This window comes from Stegastes partitus, unplaced genomic scaffold (genome assembly GCF_000690725.1).
Source record: "Stegastes partitus isolate 25-593 unplaced genomic scaffold, Stegastes_partitus-1.0.2 Scaffold704, whole genome shotgun sequence".
In the NCBI taxonomy this organism is placed as follows: domain Eukaryota; kingdom Metazoa; phylum Chordata; class Actinopteri; family Pomacentridae; genus Stegastes; species Stegastes partitus.
The window spans coordinates 1-22,275 of NW_007578435.1; the positions used below are offsets into that span (position 1 = coordinate 1).

Below are 22,275 nucleotides of genomic sequence, written 5' to 3' on the forward strand. Positions count from 1 at the left end.
GGTAGAAAACACCTTAGGAAAGTATTTCCTGAAAAATTACACATTATGTGGAGAACATACAAACTCCATGCAGAGAAATTCGGGTGCCCCCACCGGGACTCGAACTGGCAACCTTCATGCTGCGAGGCAACAGTGCTACCAACTGCGCCACCTTGCAGCCCTATTAGTAAAGTATTTCCTGCAAAAGTTTTCCTACGTTTTGATGTAAAAATGAATGTCTGTGGCATAAAAATTGTGGCCAGGGCGACAAGTTAAAAAAAGATTTACTGTGTGATTTTTTTCTGAGCTCTCACTCTAGTGATGTCATCACTCACTCTAAAGGACCACATACACACCCATTGTAAAGGCTGAAAAGGGGTGAAAAACTTTCAAAACTTGAGAGGTTGTCACGATTGAAGATATGAAAAAAGAAACACTTTGAAATAGGGGAAGGCCGCGTCAACATTTTAAAGTTGAAATGGAGTCTCTAGGTGAAAGTATGCCTGAGCAGTGGAGGTTTGAAATATAGTGTAATTTTGTGATTTTCTCGGGAGATTTTTCCGACGTTTTTGCAAACTGTGTCGCGAAAAATGCGATTTTTGTAAATCTGTATGTAAGCACACTTGTCCCGATCGAGCCGCACGTTTTGATGTACAATTTGTGTGGGTGCTCTCAAATCTGTGGGAGGAGTAGCCGACCGAAAATTTGTACGGAAGAGGAATAATAAGAGGAAGATGCGCACCAGGATAACAATTGTGGCCTCTGTACAAGTAGGGCCTCGAGCTCAGCCCGTGCCACTAATAATATGCAAATATTCCAAAACAAAAAACCCCAAATAACCTATAAAACCAAATATTCTGTACATGTAACTGATAGATGACACAGGAAGTTGTATTCATAGCCAGATGGAAGCTGATCAACCTGATCAACTTACAATAAAAACTGTTTTAGTGACTCTGTTATTTTGATGATTAGCAATGTTACAGTCTATATGCAGTTATAGGAAGCATCCAAACACAAGAGAAGGTATCAGGAGACATATCTTTTTATATAGACATTTATTTTAAGAAAATACTGACAGATACTACTAAGAACTATGTACATTGTGTTTATTACAGCTGAGAGGCAGCAGGCAGCTCTGCAGGTGATGCTCACTCTCACTTCTTGGACAACTTGGCTTGTTTGTTTTTGGGAGGCGCCCACTTCAAGCACATGGTGTCCACTGTGACGAGACAAGAGAGAAAACACGACGTGTCATCAGCTGTTCAAACAACCAAGCAGGACGGCATCATGTTTGTTAGAAGACGAACCTCATGAGAAGAAACACAGTAAGTAGACAATCTGCAGCGACATTTTAACAAGATCTAAAGAGAGTCTGAAGGGTTTGCTACAGCTTGTTTAAATGTGAATCATGATCTCAATACTGATCAAATTGATCATGATTAGCATTTTGTCCATACTTGTGCAGCCCTACTAAAGTCAAATCTCTCTCTGACGTAGTGACGTTTGGACAAAAACGTCTGTGGATGGATCAGGCAGGTAGTCAGTGCTTCCTACCTGTGATGGGTGGTTTCTTGTACTGGGCGCTCTTCAGGTGCTCCTCCACCAGTTTGGGCGTCACACAGATGACGTGTTGACCTTTCCAGTATTTCACCATGTTGAGAGACTGCAGCGTGCTGATGATGTCACTCTGCGTGATGCTGGTCATTTGACTGGAGAAATAAGGGGTCAAAAATCAGAGATGTCAGCAGGGACGCTTTTTTTAAAAAAAATCTTTGAGTAAAATCACCATTTGCCTTGTCCTGGGTTCTGATGTTGTTCCACTGTCTTCCACACAAATCTCTAAATCTTACATTTCCTAACTCCCACATTTCTTGTCCAGAAGTGAACCAAACTTCAGGCGAACATGTAGAAGGTTTTCTTGTATTGTGCACTGTGTATTTAATGAAACTTAAGGGTACTTTCGGTAATTACAAAACAACAGTAGCGCCTATAAACTTCTAATGTCAAATATTTGCAGCTTCAAAGTTGACAAGGTTTTGTACAATTTAATGGTAATTTGGTTAATGAGCAGCTTGTTTCATATGTAGACCAACTCCAGGAAAGGCTGCAGAAATGAGTTGAGGTTGTGCAAAGTGTGTCGCCTCCTTAAATCTGATGCTTCCCAACATGTTAGACAAGCACACAGTCGTCGTGATAAAAGCTCAGGGGATTCTGGTATTTGTGTGTCTACCTGAGATCTTTGATGGACAGCGTTCCTCTGAAGTCTCTCAGAATCTCTAGTAGAACCCAGGACCAGTAACTTCTGTAGCTCAGCTTCCCCAGATCAGACAGAGGCTTCTCTGGAGAACCGACTGTACTCTCTAACTTGGACAGCTCGTAACCTGCACACAGCAGCAACACACACATTTACATTAAGATCAGTTCATCTGAAGACTAGTTTCTCAGTCCATCAGTTGTTTGTTTACAAAATGTAAAGATGTCCACGCAAACTTCCTACTTCCACGTGTTGTAATTTGTTCGTCTATCAGTCCATGAATAAAAACTGTTTCATCATCTACAAGGTATGACAGAAAATCTGCAAATTCTCACATTTAAAACACTAAAATCACCAAAAGTTTGGAAAAAATGACTGAAACAATGGATGAAATATCAAATTAGTTGCAGACTTCTAATCACTGCGGCTCCAGATTTTACCAAAAAAGTGAAATACTGATTAATTTGTGTCCTACTATGATCTGCAACAGCCAAACTCACACAGTAGTTTGCTTGAGAAACATTTATGCAAAAATTGTGTGTGCCAAGAAGCACATTTCTCACAGGGACTGACTAAAAAAACAATTAATATTTTTAATTGGCGGTTATTTGGTGAGTGATCAGCTAAAAGGAAAAACATCTGCTGATTAAACCCTTTAAAACGTGAACATTACGTTGCTTTTCTTGGACTTGTTATAGGGCTGCAAGTAACGGCTGTTTCCATTGGAAGTTAATCTTTTGAACATTTTCTTGATTGGTTGTTTGGTTTGTAAAATGCCGATCAGTGTTTCATAAATCCCAAAATGACAAACGTCTTGTTTTGTTCCAAGATATTTAGTTTACTGTCATAGAGGAGAAAAGAAACCATAAATACTCACACTTAAGAAGCTGCAACCAGAGAATTTAAACAGTTTTTCTTTTAAAAAACACTCATATGGATTATCAGGAGAGTTGGCGATTAATTTAATAGTTGAAAGCCAATTAAAAAGTCATTGCAGCGCTGATTTCTTACAATGTCAAAATAGAGAATACTTTATGATACCGACATTAAATACAATGACAAAACTGCAGCCTTCTGGATTTCATTTATCATTTTAAAGCTTTTACAAGCTAATAATAAACACACACATCACAGCTGCTGTTTCATTCTCTTACTCACTGAAGGCTATGAGGAACTTTCCGTAGCCTCTGCGTTGGTAAGGAGGCAATGTGAGAATACAGGCCACATTATTCCCATCTGGAGACTCTTTCTCCTGCAAAACAGATTACAGTTTAATGTTGGCGGCACCTCCTTATTGTATCATTTAAATTCACTTTTTAAGCCAAAGCGCACAAAAACAACTGAACTGCCTCTGCACGTCCAATGTTAACATAAAGGACAACATGAAAGCCAGTGTGGACGCAGCCTTACTTTGGAGAAGTAGCCGACGATGTGCGCTCCCTGTTTGTTGACTTCAGTGAGGATGTAGAAGATGAAGGGCTCCACGTCAAAATAGAGCGTCTTGTGGTCCAGAAACAGCTTCGCTAGTAGACAAAGATTCTGACAGTAGATCTGCAAACACAAAACCAAACGTCTGCCATCACGACTTCACCAATAACCCTCATAAAACTACCTGAATCCATATTGTTGAGCAGTAAATGCTCAGGTGTGTTCACCTTGTGGTCTCGTCCGTCAACTTCATACACTGATATGTTGCTCCTCCTGTAGATCTCTTTGCCTGGAGGCTGTTTCCACTGGCAGTGTGACTGAGGAGAAATAAATGAGAAACTGGTGGTGAGTGGAACCTGTTGATGGCTGACTGGGAAAATCTCCATGTGTTCATGAATGAGAGGAATCCCAGTTGTGGGGCTGTAACTCACGACTTGTCTAAAGTGACTCAGAATTTGTCCAAAATGACCCAAAGGTTGTACAAAATGGCTAAAAAGTTTTTCCAAAATGAATTGAAATTTGTCCAACACAAGCAATAACTATCCACAATGACTCCAACTACAATTAATATATCTGCAACTTTCACAGACATCCTACAAATAAACTGGAATGACTATTTTTTTTGACTCCAACCACTAGAAGAAATATTTCCTCTGATCTAGTCATTTCACAAGTTATAATCAGTCTTTGACTCAAACAAAAACAGCACAAGATCAGCTATTGGTAAACTTCTGTTACGACTTTAAGAAAAACTGACCAGGTGATGCCTGAACGTCTTCTCGTACTTCATGTATTTGAGGCAGTACTCGCAGATCCACAGTTTAGGCTGTTTGCCGTAGTCCTCAGGAAATGGCGAGAAGTACCAGGCGTCGATCTCAAAGTTTCCTATCTGGATCTTATCCACATATTTCACTTTGGTGATCTGAGGGAGAGAAACCATTTAAAGCTTATTTAACCAGACAGTTCAGGTTAAACTGAGGGTGGCAACTACACAGCAAAAAGTGGTTATAATTACACACCGCCTCATGCTCCTTCTCTAGTGCTGCTGTTGTTGGGTCCATCTCTGCATACGTCTACAAAGGAAACCTTTATTAGATAAATAAAATAAATAAAAGTGTTACAACAAACAGCACCAACATAAACAGCATCTCTACCTTCTGCACATGGTTGATCTCGTCATGTTTGCGCTTCTGGTTGCGAGTGATCTTCCTTTCAGGCTGGTCACCTAAATCGCCAACACCTCCGATTTCTGTGCTCTTTCTTACAGCATCCTTCACTGTCTTGGTAAGAGCCAGACGGGCTTTACCCACCCACTCATCTAAACGCCTGTTAACTGCATGAACAAACATATTAGATGAGGATCATTAGGTGAGGGGATAAGCAAATATATATGATATAAGAGGATGCACAGTGAGGTTGAAGCAGGGATAACAGAATACATCAAATGTAAGCATATGAATTTAACTGATTTAGGAGGATATAAAAACAGTTAATTCTGTACTTACATCCTACATAGTGGACATAAAACTCCTCTCTGCCCTCCTGTTCATTCAGCCGGGACTGAATAACTTCTGCTGTGTCTGAAAAAAAGAGAAAGATCCATCAGTTCATGCGAGAGAACCTTCGCACCAAACTCCATTCAAATTTGTAAGACTTTACCGCGTGACAGCTTATTACTCCACATATTTTGGAGGTTTTTTCCTGTTCATAAATTGATAGTGAGTGTGTGTTAAAGTACTATTTAATTCGGCAAAGACATAATAATGCAAACTGTAAAGTTAGTATAAGATATCAAGGAAATATCAACTTTTTAAAGGGGTTCGTTGGTTGTTTACATCATAGCGGTTTCATCATCTATGCCGAACTTTCTAGAAAGCCTTAATAATCTTTAGCAAACCAAAAAAGCCGAATTATGTCTGAAAACTAATTATGTACAAAACCGAATTAATTGATGTTTTTAATGGACACAGGTGTAAATTTCACCCCAAAACAAAGAACCATGCTACCACCGCAGCTAACGTGCTAGTGAATCCAGGGTGACAAGCCAGAGCAGCGGCTCCACTCACGCCATGTCTTGTCGGCTCTTTGACACAAATACGTCTCTCCAATTTCCACGGACACCTCCTGCTCCCTGCCGCCGAGCACCCCTCCTCCGTCCGGCGTGTGCTGGCTACTGGAGCCCCCGGCTTCTCTCGGACGGCCGAGGGCCTCCGCCTCGTCCTCTTCCCCGCCACTGCCGTTTGAGGAGCACGCAGCCGGGATGCTACTATCCAGCTCCCCGCGCTCATTTTCAATATGACTCGAATCCATGTCCACGTCCATTGTTGGTCCACAGTGTTTGTTGTTGTTATAGTTCTTATGAAACTCGGTCCCGCCAGTCATAACCTCCACCGTTTCAAAAAAACAACCACACGCCTCTGCGACTCTGCGCAGATTACCGAGAGGGGCCGAACCTCGACGTAAAAAAATGGCCAAGATGGCGTCGGTAGGACGTCGGTTCCGCCTCTTTCAACGTACAACTACATCTCCCATGAGTCCTCTCGCCACGTTGTTTAATATCTTTTTCTTTCGTGATTTTCTTTCTTGTATTTTAATACAAGTCAGGAGTAATAATAATAATAATAATAATTATAGGCTGATCCTTCCACCTTCTGCACTTTAAGTACGTTTTTTTTTGTCGTGTCAGAATACACCAACTAAAACAATAACAGCTTATAACCTAACTTCAATATTAAAATAATTATAAATAATAAAGGTATAGAACTATATCTTTTCTAACATAATAATGGTCTAGAACTTTGCTTTATTAAAATAACAGTGCAGAGTTAAATTTAAGTAATAAATTAATATTAATAGTGGTCAAAAACTATACTTCAATAGTAAGGTAATTAATAATAATTAATAATGGTTATGAACTACATTTAATGAACTAATTATTCATGGTTTAGAATTATGTGTAAATAAGTAGCTCATAATGTTGTATATCTACATTTTACAACAGTTTAGAAAAACCTTTTTATAAATATTAAAAATAATACAGTTTCAATTGACATCTGTAATTTAATAATATAAATAATACATATAAATATAGTTTAAAACTATATTTTAGTAACATAATAAACAACAGTTTAAAACTAAAGCTTACTGATAACATAATGGCTTAGACCTGTATGTTGCTGACTCTCTCTGGCTTCAGTGTCCTGTTGGGTCATCTAACATTTCATTGCATCACTTTATAACATCTTTGCCAATAAATCAAATGTGAACATATCATGAAAGGGAGAAGCATTAAAGCTGGAAATAAAAACACACTGTGACACACATCAAATTTAATTTGCAGTTCTTTCAAGTCAAATAGCATCACAACGAAAAGCAACAACCACCTGTGTGTGGTGTTAGTGTGTGTGAAAGTGCATATCAGAGAGCAGGATAATGGCGACGTACAGGAGGAAAGGATTCTACAGTGAACGTTCTTCCTGGTGCAGGGCTTTAATCTATGCACACTGAGAATGGAGGCACACATACATTTGTTCATTGGCCCTCCTGGTGCTCTTTGTCATAGCACCTCCTCTCTGCTCCTCTCTACCACCTTCTGCTCCCTGCCGTGGCCCCGCCGAGGGCCTCCCCCTCGGCCTCTGGAGGCCCGACCGTCCCAGTGGTACCGAGCAGGTCCAGGACCAGACCGCTGAGGGCCCCTTCTCCTCCCACGGTGGCTGTGGCCACCTCCAGAGTCTGCAGCATATTTGGGGCTTTCAGTTTCCAAACTTGACCGAGTGTCTGAAGAAACATGCGGCTCGTGTTGGTGGACCATCCTCCTGTTGGACTGTTCTGGTTCTCCCTGCACCTGCTGGACGTTTTCACCCTGAGCTTTGATTGGTCCTTCAGTGCAGTCTGAGGACAGAGACAGTTTGTCCAGGTGCTCTGTGATGGGGGCGGCCCTGCCCTGATGGGGTCTGAACCTGCCTCCTCTTCTGGGCCCCCTGGCCTGGTTCTGACGCCTCGGGACCTGAATGCCTCTGCAGTGGGACAGTCCAGAACCCAACTGGTCCGATCTGAGTCCAGGTTCGTCAGAGGACATGTTAGAGGCTGTCGGGGGACCAGGAGGAACATCTGAGTCCAGGTCTCCATCTTCAGCGACAGGAGGAGTCTGTGGGAGTCGGCATGGGTCAAATTACATACAAACATAACATCATGTTTCATAATATGAAACACAACATATCTGTTACTAATCCCACTGAATGAAGCTGTGCAGTTACAGTATCACACACTGTATGCGGTGTGTTGCCATGGAAACCTACATGCATTTAGTTGGTGATGAAGAAAATGAATAAATATGTTTTTATGTTTGGTACTGATTTGCTGCAAAGTCTGCTTTACACTGCCGGTGCTGCAGCTGATTAGATAACGGATCCGTCTGTTGATATTTATCACAGAGGGCATTCAATCAGTAACATTAATTTCACGAATCTGAACAAACACTACAATGATTTCAATGTCTTCTTCATTATGGGACAGCGTCAGACCTAAACGCTGATCTCTGAACGTATAAGATGTAAAGTTCTAGAGCTCTAGTGCACAGTTGTTGCAATGACAGTTTTCCACCAGCATTGTTCTTTTTACTGATACATTTTTACATCCCTCATATCTCTCCATTATAAAAACATGTTCCTCTTTAAGTGTAGAGTTGCATGCCTCTGTTTCAGGGAGAATGAAGAAAACTTGGTTAATGAAGAAAAGTGTAGAACCCATGAGCTCTCATTAAGATTTTAGGTTTTGTTGAGCTAGCTAACGCAAAGAGAGCCTGGATAGGTCAAACTTCCTTTGCAGTATTATCCTGAGAAATCCTAAAAACCAGCTGGTCTGACACCAACAATCAGTCTAGACTCAAAATAACAGACATAAGCTTTTTTCCACATCTTCTGCTGAACTATTGTCACTTGAGAAGTCGTTGGATAATTGCATTATGCTTGATGAGTGCGGTTAACAGATCTCTTTAGTGTGTTTTTAGTTATTTATACGGTTTGCAGCCTACGTGAATGCATCCATTAAATCCCAAAGTTGATTCGTACCTCGTTGATATGGATGAGAAAGCGGTTGGATTCCACCTCTGGGTCAATGATTCCACCTTTGCACCTCTGTTTCTCCAGAAGCTTCTGGAGTTCACACCACTTCTGCTGAAAGTCTGAACCCATCGCAGCCTCGTCGACCTAAGAGAGACATACGCAGAACCTGTTAATGTTTATTCATGATGCAGTAACTGTCCTTCTGCTGATAGTGAAACAGCGCATTTGACTTCACCTCGGGCAACTGAGGTGCAGGAGCCGACAGAAGCTGGTCGACGTCATACGTCAGTGGCTCTCGACACACCGGACACACCACAGTCAGCTCCTGTCAGAGGAGACACAGTGAGGATTTAGGGTTTCTCTGATGGAAGCGACTCACTATCAGTGCAGCGGCTGATATCTGACCTGATAGTCAGCTTGGTCTCTGGTCTTGTCCTCCTCCAGCTCCTTCTCCCGCTGCCGGAGCTCCCTCTCCGAGTGGCTAACGTAGCGACCGAGGCAGTGGGAGTGAAAGTAGTGGTAGCAGCTGGTCTTACTGAATGTCTCGCCCTCCTGATGAACAGAAGCAAGTAGAATTTTAGCAGATTTCTGGAAGATTTCAGGAAATAACTGCAGACAAGAAAGTGCTTAAGGCACAAGATTCGACTTCTGCAGGAAGCTGATATGACGCCCTTTATTATTCTTACTAGACAAAAACAACATTAGTCTCACTGGTTGAGTGGAGGAAAAGAAACCGAAGTTTCCAGGATAAATTTTGATCAGTCCAACATTGGTATTTGTCTAAACTGGCATAGCAACCATAAAAAGAAGCAAACAGATCACAAAAGATTCAAATACAACCACGAAGTCTTTCAAAATGACTGCAAAAAAAAACAAACAGAATAAATGCAAAATGATTACAAGGAAGAACAGCCAGAAAAGGGTGTGAGCCAACTAAAAAGAGATGTAAAATGAACACAAAACACTGCAAAACAACTACATAGAGGTGCAAAACAAACAGAAAGAGATGCAAACAGACAGCAGAGGGTGCCAGAATAATGCATTAAACAGTGGACTACTGTCATGCTATGGAAAATAACAGCAAATATCTGTACAATAACATCATTTCTAGCTGGTTTAAATAGAGTGAAAATATTGTAATTTTGCTGGTTACACATTGTAAAAGAACAAATTACTATTTGTAAAAATACAGATTTTTGATAAGGATATTATTTATAGTGTATTTTTTCGGGATTTTAGCTGTAATTTCACAAAACAGGTAAAGTCTATAAAATGACAGTAAATTTATCAAAAAATATAATTACATACATAAATAGAATAGTTTGGTTAAAACCAAAAGAACTGTTAGTAAAAGGAGGTACTCATAAAAAGGAATCAAATATATGCTCAAGTTTCTCAACAAAGTCGACACAAGTGAGGAGGAAGACTGCTGAATGTACGGAACGCTGGAAAAAAATCCAAAAATGAAACGCTTTACGAGAAAATCATGAACACAGCCTCACCTTAAAGCCATAGAGACAAATGACACAGTTTCCATGGGGAATATTGCTTTCAGTCAGGATTTCTTTCGCTTTCTGGAGGAAGAAAAAGAAATCATCAGTCCTCTGAAGCTACATATTCTCTTCTAATCATAGGAAAATAAACAGTATAAATAGTGACCTCAATGAGCTGATACAGCACCGGTGAACCCAGACAGGACTGAGCCTCCAACTGAAGACACCTTCGGACACTAAGGGAAAAGAATTGCATCAGATTACAGGATTTTACATTCAGTGATGAAGATTTTTTATTTTTTTTGGCAGAAATGAGTGATTCTGGTAAATGAGTCACTCTGTTACCTGCTGAGTTTGTCATCAGAGAGTCCGCGGGGGTTGTGGATTGAGATGGCTGGAGAAGACGAAGGATACTGAACATACAGAACAGAGAAAAGAGCAGCATAAATGCCTGTCTGTAAGTCTGATATAACGTCATATGAGAAAGTAAATACAAAATGTACAAGGGATTCTCTGTTAATCATGTAAATAACTGATTTATCACATCTTGAAATCTGTTATATTAAAATGTAGAGCAGAAGTGTTCAAGTGAACGAGAGAGCCGACAGAGAAGAAATGGAGGTTGATGGAAAATCCCAGTTTTGAATCTTAATTAAATACTGTGGGGGGTTTGAATAAGGTAGTACATGTAGGACAAAAACCTCAAACTTCTTACAGCTGATGGAATTTTGCAGGAAAAATATCAGAAAACTTGTCAGAGATGATGGAAAATAATGCAAAACATCTACAGGAAGCCATTTCTGCTGAAGAAGGTAATACTGGCTTCTCAGGATGAGGCTGCAATTACTTTTTCCACATAAGACCATTACATTTAATGATATTTTTATTGAACTGTGGTGCTGTAACTATGTTACCTTTATCTGTAGGCACTCTATCAAAGAAGCTCAAACATTTGCTTGAGCAAATATGTTTACAAAGTCAACAATTTCCATCAATATGACTGTGACTGAGCTCCACTGTTGTCAGTTAAAAGCAGAAACTAAGCCACAGTGTTGCATCAGGTGACAACATCTTTGCTCTTTTAAAGATTTACATCTTCAGCAGGAACTAGTGGATGATTTTGAGCTTATGTAAATTAAAATCATAGACTTTTTTTCTTCACATTACATGACTGATACACCCTAACTGTGAATGTTGACATGAAACCTGTTTCAAAAAGCCAGAACTATCTCATATTTTACAGCGTCTGTGCAGGCTGAGATAATGGAGACGCACCTGCTGATCGAGGGTCAAAGTCAGAGTGAGTCTGACGAACTGGGAGACAGAATCCTCGGCTGTGGAAGGATACAGAACCAGGCTCACCTCCCAGCCTCTGCAGCAACAACACAACAGCAATGTGTCCATGTGAATAAGCATAAATATGTATATTATTATTGTCTGGACTGTGCAGCTTCCATAAGTTAAATTAGGTCATAATGGATGTGATAAAAGTCAGCATACAAGGATTTTGGCTTCGGCTGACACCTTTTTGGTTGTATTATATGTTTCATCATGTGTACATACAGTGTAAACTGTATATTTACTATATGTATGTGTGTTAACAGCTATGTTCTGTATTGTTGTCTTATTGTTTTAAAACTTATAAATCAAAATCAATGACTTAAGATGAATTAGAGAGGAAATCTTCACTCATTGTTCCATCAGTGCTCATACTAATCAATAAAGTCGATGTATGGAAAAAAAAGTAGAATGATGGTGCCTTTGTGAGCTTAGAAGGTCTTTTATTATTCTCTAACTGTTTTGCATGTGTTGGTCTAACTAATATAGATGAGTCATGTCTTAAGTGTTTCTACAGGAAGCCTCTAACACACCCTTTATGATTATTCAAAAAACAAGTGTCCTCAATGGTTGAGCTTAGAAGGAGAAACTAAAGTTTCAGGGATAGATTCTGAGAAGTGCATCATTAGTATTTATCCTTGTAGATTCTCTGTAATTCCTAAAAGTTTCTGTAAAAAGCAACTAGATTTCTCTTTCAGGTTCCTGAAGACGTGTAACTTCTTATCTAAAACACTTTTCAGCTCTGAGCAGTAGAAGCACTCAGATAGCCTCTTAGATAACAAGTCAAATGTCTTTAAGAACCCTAAAGAAAAGCCCAGTTTCTTTATATGGAAGTTCCTGGGATTTATCTAAACTCACACATCAACAACCATGAAAAGAAGGAAAGAGACCACAAAGAGTGGTCAAATACAACCACGCAGCGATGAAATGACAACAAGCAAACAAAACAGGACCATAAAAAGATTTAAAAAGCCAGAAAGGGTTGCAATTTGATTACAGAGACTAAAAATAATCACAGAATGATGCAACAACGACAAAAAAAAAGAGAAAGAGATGCAAATAGATCATAAAGAACCAATCAAAAGGGACACAAAATTAAAACAAATAAATTTAACATTGGTATTTATCTGCCCTGGATCTAATGTGAACTTTACGAATCAACATGAAATCAAAATACAGCAGTTTGATAAGACACAACTTGACAACAGATGAGTTTAATATCAACTAAAACAGGTCTGGAAACTGCGTTTAGATACGAGACACAAGATGGAGGATGAAGGACCTGCAAATGGTGCAAATTTCTGACAAAATTGTGCAAAATCAAATTATGCAGACAGAAATAGTGAAGGATAAACCTGTAGCTTTTGGGAGCAGTTTTCTATTTTACCCAAACATCACTGGGGGACATCTTGTGGAGACCCAAACAGAGTGTTTGTCACAAAGCTGCCTCCTCACACCTGACATACACTGCTATTAGATATCAGCAAATAATAAGAGCCAAAGCTAATGCAGCAAAATGCAGCCTTTAGCAGCTAACTCACCCGTCCTCACTGCGGCCGACCAGCAGCTCGTCCAGATAAATGGACTGAAGCACCTCGATCTCAGACTGGACACTGTGAAAAAGAAGAAGACACTAGTTATTTCGTGTTGTTGCTGCATTTCTGAGACATTTTATAACCGGCTAACGCTCACACACCACGCTAACGTTAGTCTGTTAGCTCAACGTTAGCCTCTTAGCTCTACGCTAGCTTACTAAATCAGACCTGCGACATTTGCTCATATTTTTTACGGAGAACTTTCTGGAGACCAATTCAAAAGGTGTCATGAAATTTCAGAGGATTTGTGGTCAGAATTATGAGAGACTCACTCGCACTCCGCCGCCGTCATGATGTTTCTGAGCTAACTGCTAACAGCTGCTGTTAACCGGATGTAGCGTCACCATACAGACCTTTCAAAACAATATTGGAAAATGAGGAGGATGTAGCTTCAAAACCAAATTTGGAGGACTGTCGTTTATCATTAACTCTTTTTGGGGGGGCGGATAACATGGGGGCCACTTATTTACTCCTAACGAGAGCTTTTTTTTGCACCAGACACAGGCAATAAATAAAAATAAAAATAAAAATAAGTAAATAAATAAATACATTTTGGGGATGATTAAACGTTTAAAACTAAAAACACTTGAACAGAAACTAATGTTTTGGTGAAATGAAACCCTTATAACCCAGTACTTGTTATTAAAAGTACTATTTGGGTGGAAAAACTTTTAAAGCTTTATGTATTTAGACAAAAAGTACTAATTTGACTGGGTATGACTGTTCAATGCTCTCCAGTGGCTGCAGGCGTTAACAGCAAATCTATTTTACAAGTTTTGTTGTGAAAACTGTTCTCTTATCTTTTTGCATACATGTTATTTTCCAATTAAGTGAAAAAACATGACAAATTCCATATGTAAGATAAAAACAATACCCATAATTCATTTGATAATTATATATCATCATGTCAATTATATTTCACTAATTTAAGTTTTTGTTTTAGTACGTGTTACTTATTGTTCATTTTTTTAATACAAACACACGCAAACAGTAAAACACAATGACGCCAGTGAGGCAGTAACCAGTTGTTACCAGTGGAGGCAGCAGCCAGCGTCTGAGCATAAAAACCAGTAGAAGAAGAGAACGTCCACGAAGAAGAAAAAAATAAACCCGCGATACGAAAGGAAGCGAAATGTAACGATAATTTAATTTAATAACCAAAGTCTGTTACTGATTTGAGTAATAATTACTTCTAGACTTTATTATAAACTCTCCTCAGGCATAATGTGTGTTTGTACGTGTCCGTGTGAGACGTTATAACCCGTTATAACCAGCCGAAGTTTAAATGTCGTGTTCATACAAGCGAGTTCGTCTTTTGTGAACAAACTCTGAGAAAATGGAGGAAACTGTTATGGAATCAGACTGTGTGGAAATGTCTGGACCGGGAACGCAACAGGAGGTCGCTGATGCTTGGGAAGCCGTCACTACAGCCCTGGTGAGTGGGTTTTAGCACAGGATACGATCCAGCAGCCAACAGAAGAAACCGCTGCAGCCGAACCCCATTTGGATATCATCCGATTTAATGTTTTCTTGCTTCTAGCGATGGTTTATTCTCAACAAGACATAACCGAGGGCTCTTAACTAGTCAGCAGGAGTATTCGGTTCAATTCGGCTTACATTATGTTTTGTCTGTCTTTGCTGTTCCTGTGATGTTTTTCTGTCTGTGCTGGTGTCTGTTCTGTCTCTGTTGGTTTGTGTCTATGCATTCAGACTAAATATTAATGTATACTGTGTTATTTTAGTGAAACAACAAGTTACCCATCAGTGAGCCAACTACTCAAATGACCACAAAGAGACGCAAAATCATCTAAAACGATCACAGAGCCAAAAAAAATCAACCAGTCCAAACAACCTGAAAGAGACACAAATCAATTATTAAAACAGGAAATGAACGTGAAAAAGATAAATACAGCCACAGCATGATACAAAATGACCTTGACACAACAGAATTAACACAAAAAGACCACACAGAAACCTAAAAGGACCACAAAGAGGTGCAAAACAGCCATTTTTGATCATATTTAGGTCTAGTTTGGGTCATGTATTGGTAAAATTTAGGTCATGTTTTGGTCATATTTAGATCACGATATGGTCATATTTAGGCTAAGTTTTGGTCACGTTTTGGTCACATTTTTGTCAAATATTTGTCTGCTTTTAGTCACACTTTGGTCATGTTTTGGTCCTGTTCGGGTCCTGTTTTTCTCAAATCTGGGTCCTGTTCAGATTGTGTTTAGGCCATGTTTATTTCTTGTTTAGGTCGCGTTTTGCCATGTTTTGGTCTTTCATCCATCCTTTATCTATACACCGCTTAATCCTTACTAGGGTTGCGGGGGGCTGGAGCCTATTCCAGCTGACTCAGGGTGAAGGCAGGGGACACCCTGGACAGGTCACCAGTCTATCACAGGGCTGCACTTAGAGACAGACAACCAAGCACACTCACATTCACACCTACGGACCATTTAGACACACCAGCTAACCTCAGCATGTCGTGTCATGTTTTGGTCATGTTTAGGTGTCTCCTGGCTGCTCAGGCTCGGAACAGAGCCTCTCCAACTCTCTGGCCCTGCTGTGCAGTCAGGGTCTGGGTCGGCTGCTAGGCGCCTGGCTGCTGGAGTCTCTACAGACACGTCTGTCCTATTCGGTGGTTCCTGAGTTCTGGGCTGGACTGAAGCAGCCTGAAAACGAGCTGGAGGAGAAAGACCGGGCCTTGGTTCTGCTCACCACCTTCAGGACTCTGCTGGAGTGCCTGGAACCTTTCCTGGGTGAGTAGAAAAAGAGTTGATAGATTATTTTCTCTGTTAACGTCAGTATATTTAAGACATCTCCTCCTGTCAGGTGGTTTGGAGAAGCTGGGGACGTGGCAGGATGAGGGCCGTGGGGGTCTCTGTGGTCCGGGGCCCCGGGGCCTCCAGGACCGAGCCTTCACAACCATCAGGGCCCTCCTCCTCTTCTCACCGTCCCCGGTCCTCCAGGAGCGAGTGCTGGAGTTCTACAGCAGGACCTTCACCGTGTACATGAACCAGGAGGGCGGAGACGAGGATGGTGCAGAGGCCCCAGAGGGCCCTGAAGGAGGGTCCTGCCCAGGCTGTGAGGTCCCGACACCTCAGTGCTGGTGTCAGGAGGCTCTGGGACATCTGCAGGAGCTCAGCCACATACTGTGAGTGAATCAGGAGGAGACGGTGAATGGCTCCTCATGGCTCCTCAAGGCTCCTGTTAGTTAACGATAGCTCCTGTTAATTACTGATTGCTCATGTTTGCTCCAAGCCACCAAAAGTTAATAGGTTTACCTGGGGACCTAGAAAATTTCTGAATACACTTTGAGTGTGTAAGTTCTGCTGCTTCCATTTAATATATACCTGCTGTGGATTATTGTGTTGTTTCCAGGTCCAGGCTGCAACTGCTGGAGTGGGTCAGCTCCGAGGCTGTCACCTCCATCCTCCACAAGCTCATCGAGCAGCGAATGGAGCAGCACTGCCGGGGCGAGTATGAGCGCTCCTTCCTGCTCGAGTTCCAGGAGGTGAAGCATCTTGCAACACCAGCGTCACATCTCACCTTTGATCAGCTGGTACCTTTCTGACCTGTGTGTCTCTGTGAGCAGTGGTTGGAGCTGGTGCTCGGCTGGCTGAGCAAAGTGTTTGCCAGCGAGGCAGACAGAGACGGTCCGGTCCCGGCAGCTCCTAGTGGTCCCGGTGTCCAGACCGGCCCGGCTGCCAGCTCGGTCCTGAAGCAGTGGAGATGTCACATGCATCAGTTCTTCTGCAGGATCTACGTCAACATGAGGATCGAAGAACTGTTCAGCATCATCAGAGGTTAGACAGAGCTAAAGACGTGCTTAGACAAAATCTAATGCAAGTTAAACCGTTTCAACAAAAGTAAACACAGATATATTTATAGTCTAAAGAGTTAGCTACCAGACCCTGATGCTAATGCGTAGCTAAAACCTTGTTTCCATTGTGTTTCCATGGTAACAGTCTGTAATACTCAGCGGTATAATTCCCAGAACTTTTCTTCAACCTTTTGTTGTGAACTTCCCAATGTTTCATTATCTGATAATACTTGTCTGACTTATGATTTTGCTCAATAAACACATCTGTCGTCAAAAATTCTGTAATTCTAAAGCATGTTTAGCTTTTCCTGTGTTTTCTGTCTCCTTCAGATTTCCCAGAATCCAAAGCTGCAATAGAGGATCTGAAGTTTTGTCTGGAGAGAACCAACCAGAGACAGCAGCTCCTCACTTCACTCAAATCTGCTTTTGAAAGTCGACTGCTGCATCCTGGTGAGTTTTTGTTTCTGCAGACATGAAAATGAGTTGTTTTTTTTTCCTGCCTCATATGACTAATATATGTAAAAAACAAAAGAGAGAATTAGTGTCATTCAGCACGTTGCTCTTTTAAAATGAGTTAAGTTTGTATTTACTGGGTGTATGTGTCTGCAGGTGTTCACACTTCTGACATCCTCACCGTTTACATCTCGGCCATCAAAGCCCTCAGAGAACTGGACCCATCGATGGTCATCCTGCAGGTCGCCTGCCAGCCCATCCGCAAATACCTCAGGTCAGTCCTTTAATGATTATTATTAATACAGGAGTAATTTATTATTGTGGTGACGTGGCTCCTCTCAGGTCCTGTTAGCTACAGATAGCTGCTTTTAGGTTGTGGTGGCTCATGGTAGCTAAAAATAGCTCTTTTAACCCCTGATACCTCCTGGTAACATTTATAAGAGCTATGATCTTGCTGATATGAAGTTTATTCACTGCTGGCTGATCTTTGTGCTCCAGTATTGTAAATTTCATGTTCTTAGAGCTCATTATGAACCACATATAAGGTGTATAAAAGCTCCTGTGGTGTGTTTCAGGACTCGTGAGGACACGGTGAGGCAGATCGTGGCCGGTCTAACTGGAGATGCTGAGGGCTGCACTGACTTGGCCTCTGAGCTGTCCAGAGGAGACCCGGTGACTCTGGAGATGCAGGATAGCGACGAAGAAGGCAACGACCCCGAGGACTGGACTCCGGACCCGACCGACGCCGTGCCTGGTCAGTAAACGCGTCACATCCGGGCATATGCTGCGGCTGGCTTTCACTCATGTGTTCCCTCTGGTTGTTTTTCAGATAAAATGGGCTCAAAGCGGCGCTCGTCGGACATCATCAGCCTGCTGGTCAGCATCTACGGCAGCAAGGACATCTTCATAGACGAGTACAGAGCCGTGCTGGCCGACCGCCTGCTGCACCAACTCAACTACAACACTGCCAGGTATAACTGTGGGCTCATTTTACGCTGCAATATGAAGTACTGTACCTCTGGAAACACAACAACCATGACTAGAAGTAGAGAAAACTGTCTTCTATGCAGTGTGACACAGTTAGAATGACTGAAATCATAACAAAAAGAAATAACTGAAGTTGAATTTCCCATGATCACATGATGCATTCGTGGACCATCAGAAAGTTGAAAACCAGAAGATTTGTTCCGTTTTTATAGTTTCTGGCTGATTAGTAGTGTTTTTTTTTTTGTGTGTTTTTTTTTAAAATAACAGGCCGTTCAAATCCGACTGCAGCCTTGTTTTCAGGCAATAGATTTTTAACTCTCTGAATGACTATAGTTCTCTCGAAAAACACTAGATTTTTAAAAAAATTTGATAAACAGTGTGTTTACAGTCTCAGTTTAAAGCTGAACCTTTGACTTGTATTTGTTTTATATGTATCTTCACATGCGTCCACACAGAAAGTCATATAGGGAACTGTATTGGCGTATAAATTGAGTATTTTCTGGGTTTTCTCATGTTCATATCGTCACGTTTTGTCCTGTTGTGTGTTTTCAGGGAGATTCGTAACGTGGAGCTGCTCAAGCTGCGGTTCGGCGAGTCTCACATGCATTACTGCGAGGTCATGCTGAAGGTAAAAACATATTTAGAAACAAACCAAAAATTCAGAATGAATATCAAGTCTAAAGAAAAGCAAGCAGGTAGAATAAACAGATGGAGACATTAAGCACTGAATAAAAAATATTGTAAAAAGAAGAAGGGACCGGGGTGTTTCCTGAGTCATATCTGTAAAAACAGGAAACAGAATTAGTGTCATCCTGCAAATTTAGAGCCTTCTTTTTTTCGTAAAGAGTTTCATTGTGTCTTCAGGACATGGCCGACTCTCGCAGGATCAACAGTAACATCCGCGAGGAAGAGTCGAGGCTGAGCGAGGACGAGCAGCCGCCGCTGTCGCTGTCCGCCATCATCCTGTCGTCCGAGTTCTGGCCTCCGCTGAAGGAGGAGAAGCTGGAGCTGCCGCCGGTGGTCTGCCAGGCCATGGAGGCCTATACCCACCGTTACGAGAAGCTCAAGGTGGAGTTCAACATAAATCACTCTGTTAAGGATGGTAGCAGTGGTGCTTTTACATGTTTTAGGTGTTCAAGTTTACATTTAAATGAATTTTTAGAAACTAATTTTAATTTTGTTTAGTTGATTTCCGTAATTTAGCTTCACTGCAACATGAAAATCAGCTGGCAGAAGTAGGACTGAGGTGAAACTTGTTGCAGAGAACTCAGTTTGCCTGTTGGTGCATTCAAGGACGCACTGAAGGAAAGGAAATTCTTGTACCAGATATTGCTCAGAAAAAAATTAGAACAAGTTAGATATTTTTTCTTAATTTTTTTCATTTTATGATTTTGGATTTTAAATGTAATTTGTTATTTCTTTTTTTATTATTTCAGTCAACACATTTTTGCCTCTTATTTGGTTGCATCCAGAAATACAGCTTCAGTTTTCAGTTTTCTGTGTCTGGTTTCAGGCCATGAGGACGCTGAGCTGGAAGCCTCATCTGGGCTCCGTCACTCTGGACGTGGAGCTGGAGGACCGAACGCTGACCCACCTGACTGTGTCCCCGATCCACGCCGCCATCATCCTGCACTTCCAGGACAAAAGTACGAGCTTTGGTTTATTTTCCATCACAGGAGACAAAAACAACTGGAAACAGATCTAATATCTGCTCCAGAATGTAGCTCCACCGTGTAGCTCTTTCACAAGACGATTCTTACTGTTGTTTTTTTTTTTTTTTCCAGTTTCTGGCTGATGAATGGCATCATTTTAGTGATATCAGCAGATGATCAGGGTTATTTCTGTTTCAGGCTGCTGGACTCTGGAGGAGCTCAGCCTGAAGCTCGGAGCCCCAAAGGAGCTTCTGCACAGGAAGTTGGCGCTGTGGCAGCAACACGGCGTCCTGAGGGAGGAGGCCGGTGGACGCTACTACGTGGTGGAGACGGGATCGTCCAAAGAGAAGCTGGAGAGAGGAGTGATGCTGATCGACAGCGACGAGGAGAGAGACTCCAACACTACCACCCAGTCCGAGCAGAGGGAGGAGAAGCTACAGGTACAGCCAGGAAAACACAGAAATGTAGACTTACAAAGGCCTTAAGTAGGATTTCTCACCTGCTGTTGCACTTATGTTGGTTCTAAAATGTAAAGTGAAAAAAAAGCACATTTAAGACCTTAGTAAGTTAAATTTTAGACTAAATTAAGAATTGTCAGGCCTAAAATAACCTGCTGATTATTTACAGTTCTCAGTGATGCAGCTATTTTCAGTTGATATTTAGAAGCTAGAATCTGAAAATGGGTATTTTTTAAATTATTATTTTGAACTGGAAAATAACTGAACAGCTTAACTGACTATTAAAATATTTGACAGGTAAAATTTAAAGATTTAAAAACAGCAAATGACATGTTTTCTTTCATCTGCAGTACAAAAATCACTGAAATATTTCATTTACTCCAAAGTGAGACAAAAAAACAACAACAAGAGATTGTCACATATGAAAAGCTGGAACTACACGTTTTGCAAATTTACATAAAAATTAATTTAATTGATTATTAAAATAGCTGCAGCTGATTATCAGAGCTCAGCTAATCAGATCAAACTGTTAAAAACTGACAATACAATCAATAATACATTAATTTATTGAAAAATAATTAATTTTTTAACTTAATAAATGCACCTGATAAATATGCTTTTAGTTCAGCTGGTTCTTGTTGATGATTTTCACATTTAGATAATCGTGAAATAGGATTTAATCTGAACTTTAAAAGCAGGTCTGAACCTTTAAATTGTCCTTTAAAGGAGCCAAAATAATAAATAAAGTCTGCTCACCTGCACAAACATCCAGTAATCACCTGGTTCTGGTTCTGCAGCTGTTCTGGGCCTACATCCAGGCGATGCTCACCAACCTGGACAGCATGACGCTGGACCGCATCCACTCGATGCTGCGGATGTTCGTCGCCACGGGACCCGTCGTCACGGAGATGGACGTCAACGAGCTGGAGGCCTTTCTGCAGAAGAAGGTCCGCGAGCATCAGCTGATGGTGTCGGCCGGCGTCTACAGACTCCCCAAGTCCAACTGATGGTGTCACGCTGCATTCAAGCACACTGGGAAAGATGAATTTGACTCTATAAACACCTGAGAAAATATCGGCCCCTGAAGAGAGGAATCGATGAATACAGCGAGTTTTTCTGTGACGGGTTTGTTTCAGGACATTGAAGCTGGACGTTGAAAAAGTTCACGTGTTGATTCATTCTAATTATAAAAAGTTTTTTTGATTTCTCTTGTGGGTTTGTGTGAACTGTTTCAACCAGAGACGCAACATTTTTACACACAGCTTCACATTTTCAGGCAGCTTGAAAAAGCAACCAGAAGAAATTGTGGGATTTTCACATTTCCAACACTCCATGAACTACTCATCTGTGAGGCACCACTTTGTTGGGACATTTAACCAGATTTAAATTTAATAACAGATTCTGTAAAAAAAAAAAAATCCTGACAGGATTTCAGGAAATGTTTAACTTTTACCAGGACCTTTATTTCGCTCTCTGTGAGTTTAAGGGGTGAAATCACAAATGAGACAAAAATCTAAGTTTCACAAGTTTCTATTTACTACTCAGTTGCTACTTTAACTGTGATTTTCAGGTGTCTGTAGTCCTGGAAAAGATTTTCAAAACTTTCGACCGGTTTGCACCAAGAAAAACGATGATTAGAAAAAAATAGTTTGATTCAGAGTTCAATGAAACTCAGTTTAAAATTATTTTAAATGAAGCAGGACTGTGTTGCACAATGAAAAAGTAAATTCAGGTTTATTGATGTAA

At 40.9% G+C, this 22,275-nt stretch overlaps 3 protein-coding genes across 3 annotated transcripts; 1 reads left to right on the top strand and 2 right to left on the bottom strand.

The window, feature by feature from the left end:
• Positions 1 to 1,018: 1,018 nt before the first annotated feature.
• Positions 1,019 to 6,059, bottom strand: kat8 (K(lysine) acetyltransferase 8). The gene is made up of 11 exons (XM_008290922.1): positions 5,731 to 6,059; positions 5,170 to 5,244; positions 4,819 to 4,997; positions 4,684 to 4,737; positions 4,422 to 4,586; positions 3,892 to 3,981; positions 3,647 to 3,787; positions 3,395 to 3,488; positions 2,213 to 2,363; positions 1,537 to 1,691; positions 1,019 to 1,201 (listed from the first exon to the last, which is right to left on the bottom strand). The coding sequence occupies exons 1-11, from the start codon at positions 6,044 to 6,046 to the stop codon at positions 1,137 to 1,139; spliced, it is 1,485 nt and encodes a 494-aa protein (XP_008289144.1). The 5' UTR covers positions 6,047 to 6,059; the 3' UTR covers positions 1,019 to 1,136.
• A 919-nt stretch (positions 6,060 to 6,978) lies between these two features.
• On the bottom strand, positions 6,979 to 13,498 carry rnf25 (ring finger protein 25). The gene is made up of 10 exons (XM_008290923.1): positions 13,426 to 13,498; positions 13,100 to 13,171; positions 11,496 to 11,592; positions 10,566 to 10,633; positions 10,387 to 10,456; positions 10,230 to 10,301; positions 9,133 to 9,279; positions 8,963 to 9,052; positions 8,734 to 8,871; positions 6,979 to 7,811 (listed from the first exon to the last, which is right to left on the bottom strand). Exons 1-10 carry the CDS (start codon positions 13,443 to 13,445, stop codon positions 7,221 to 7,223), a joined length of 1,365 nt encoding a protein of 454 aa, XP_008289145.1. The 5' UTR covers positions 13,446 to 13,498; the 3' UTR covers positions 6,979 to 7,220.
• A 938-nt stretch (positions 13,499 to 14,436) lies between these two features.
• anapc2 (anaphase promoting complex subunit 2) lies at positions 14,437 to 21,737 on the top strand. The gene is made up of 14 exons (XM_008290924.1): positions 14,437 to 14,588; positions 15,666 to 15,915; positions 15,989 to 16,310; positions 16,538 to 16,670; positions 16,752 to 16,962; positions 17,310 to 17,429; positions 17,589 to 17,706; positions 18,008 to 18,186; positions 18,262 to 18,403; positions 18,972 to 19,047; positions 19,284 to 19,487; positions 19,933 to 20,065; positions 20,270 to 20,511; positions 21,327 to 21,737. Exons 1-14 carry the CDS (start codon positions 14,490 to 14,492, stop codon positions 21,534 to 21,536), a joined length of 2,439 nt encoding a protein of 812 aa, XP_008289146.1. The 5' UTR covers positions 14,437 to 14,489; the 3' UTR covers positions 21,537 to 21,737.
• The last annotated feature ends 538 nt before the right edge of the window (positions 21,738 to 22,275 follow it).

Coding starts and splice junctions, on each gene's coding strand:
- kat8 (XM_008290922.1), bottom strand. CDS start 6,046: ATGACTGGCGGGACCGAGTTTCATAAGAACTATAACAACAACAAACAC. Junction 3,489..3,646: donor TCGTCGGCTACTTCTCCAAA/GTAAGGCTGCGT, acceptor TCTGTTTTGCAG/GAGAAAGAGTCTCCAGATGG. Junction 1,692..2,212: donor CTGTCCATCAAAGATCTCAG/GTAGACACACAA, acceptor TTATTTCTCCAG/TCAAATGACCAGCATCACGC.
- anapc2 (XM_008290924.1), top strand. CDS start 14,490: ATGGAGGAAACTGTTATGGAATCAGACTGTGTGGAAATGTCTGGACCG. Junction 15,916..15,988: donor GTGCCTGGAACCTTTCCTGG/GTGAGTAGAAAA, acceptor TCCTCCTGTCAG/GTGGTTTGGAGAAGCTGGGG. Junction 19,488..19,932: donor ACCGTTACGAGAAGCTCAAG/GTGGAGTTCAAC, acceptor GTCTGGTTTCAG/GCCATGAGGACGCTGAGCTG.
- rnf25 (XM_008290923.1), bottom strand. CDS start 13,445: ATGACGGCGGCGGAGTGCGA. Junction 10,302..10,386: donor TGCTGTATCAGCTCATTGAG/GTCACTATTTAT, acceptor TTCTTCCTCCAG/AAAGCGAAAGAAATCCTGAC. Junction 9,053..9,132: donor GAGACCAAGCTGACTATCAG/GTCAGATATCAG, acceptor CTCCTCTGACAG/GAGCTGACTGTGGTGTGTCC.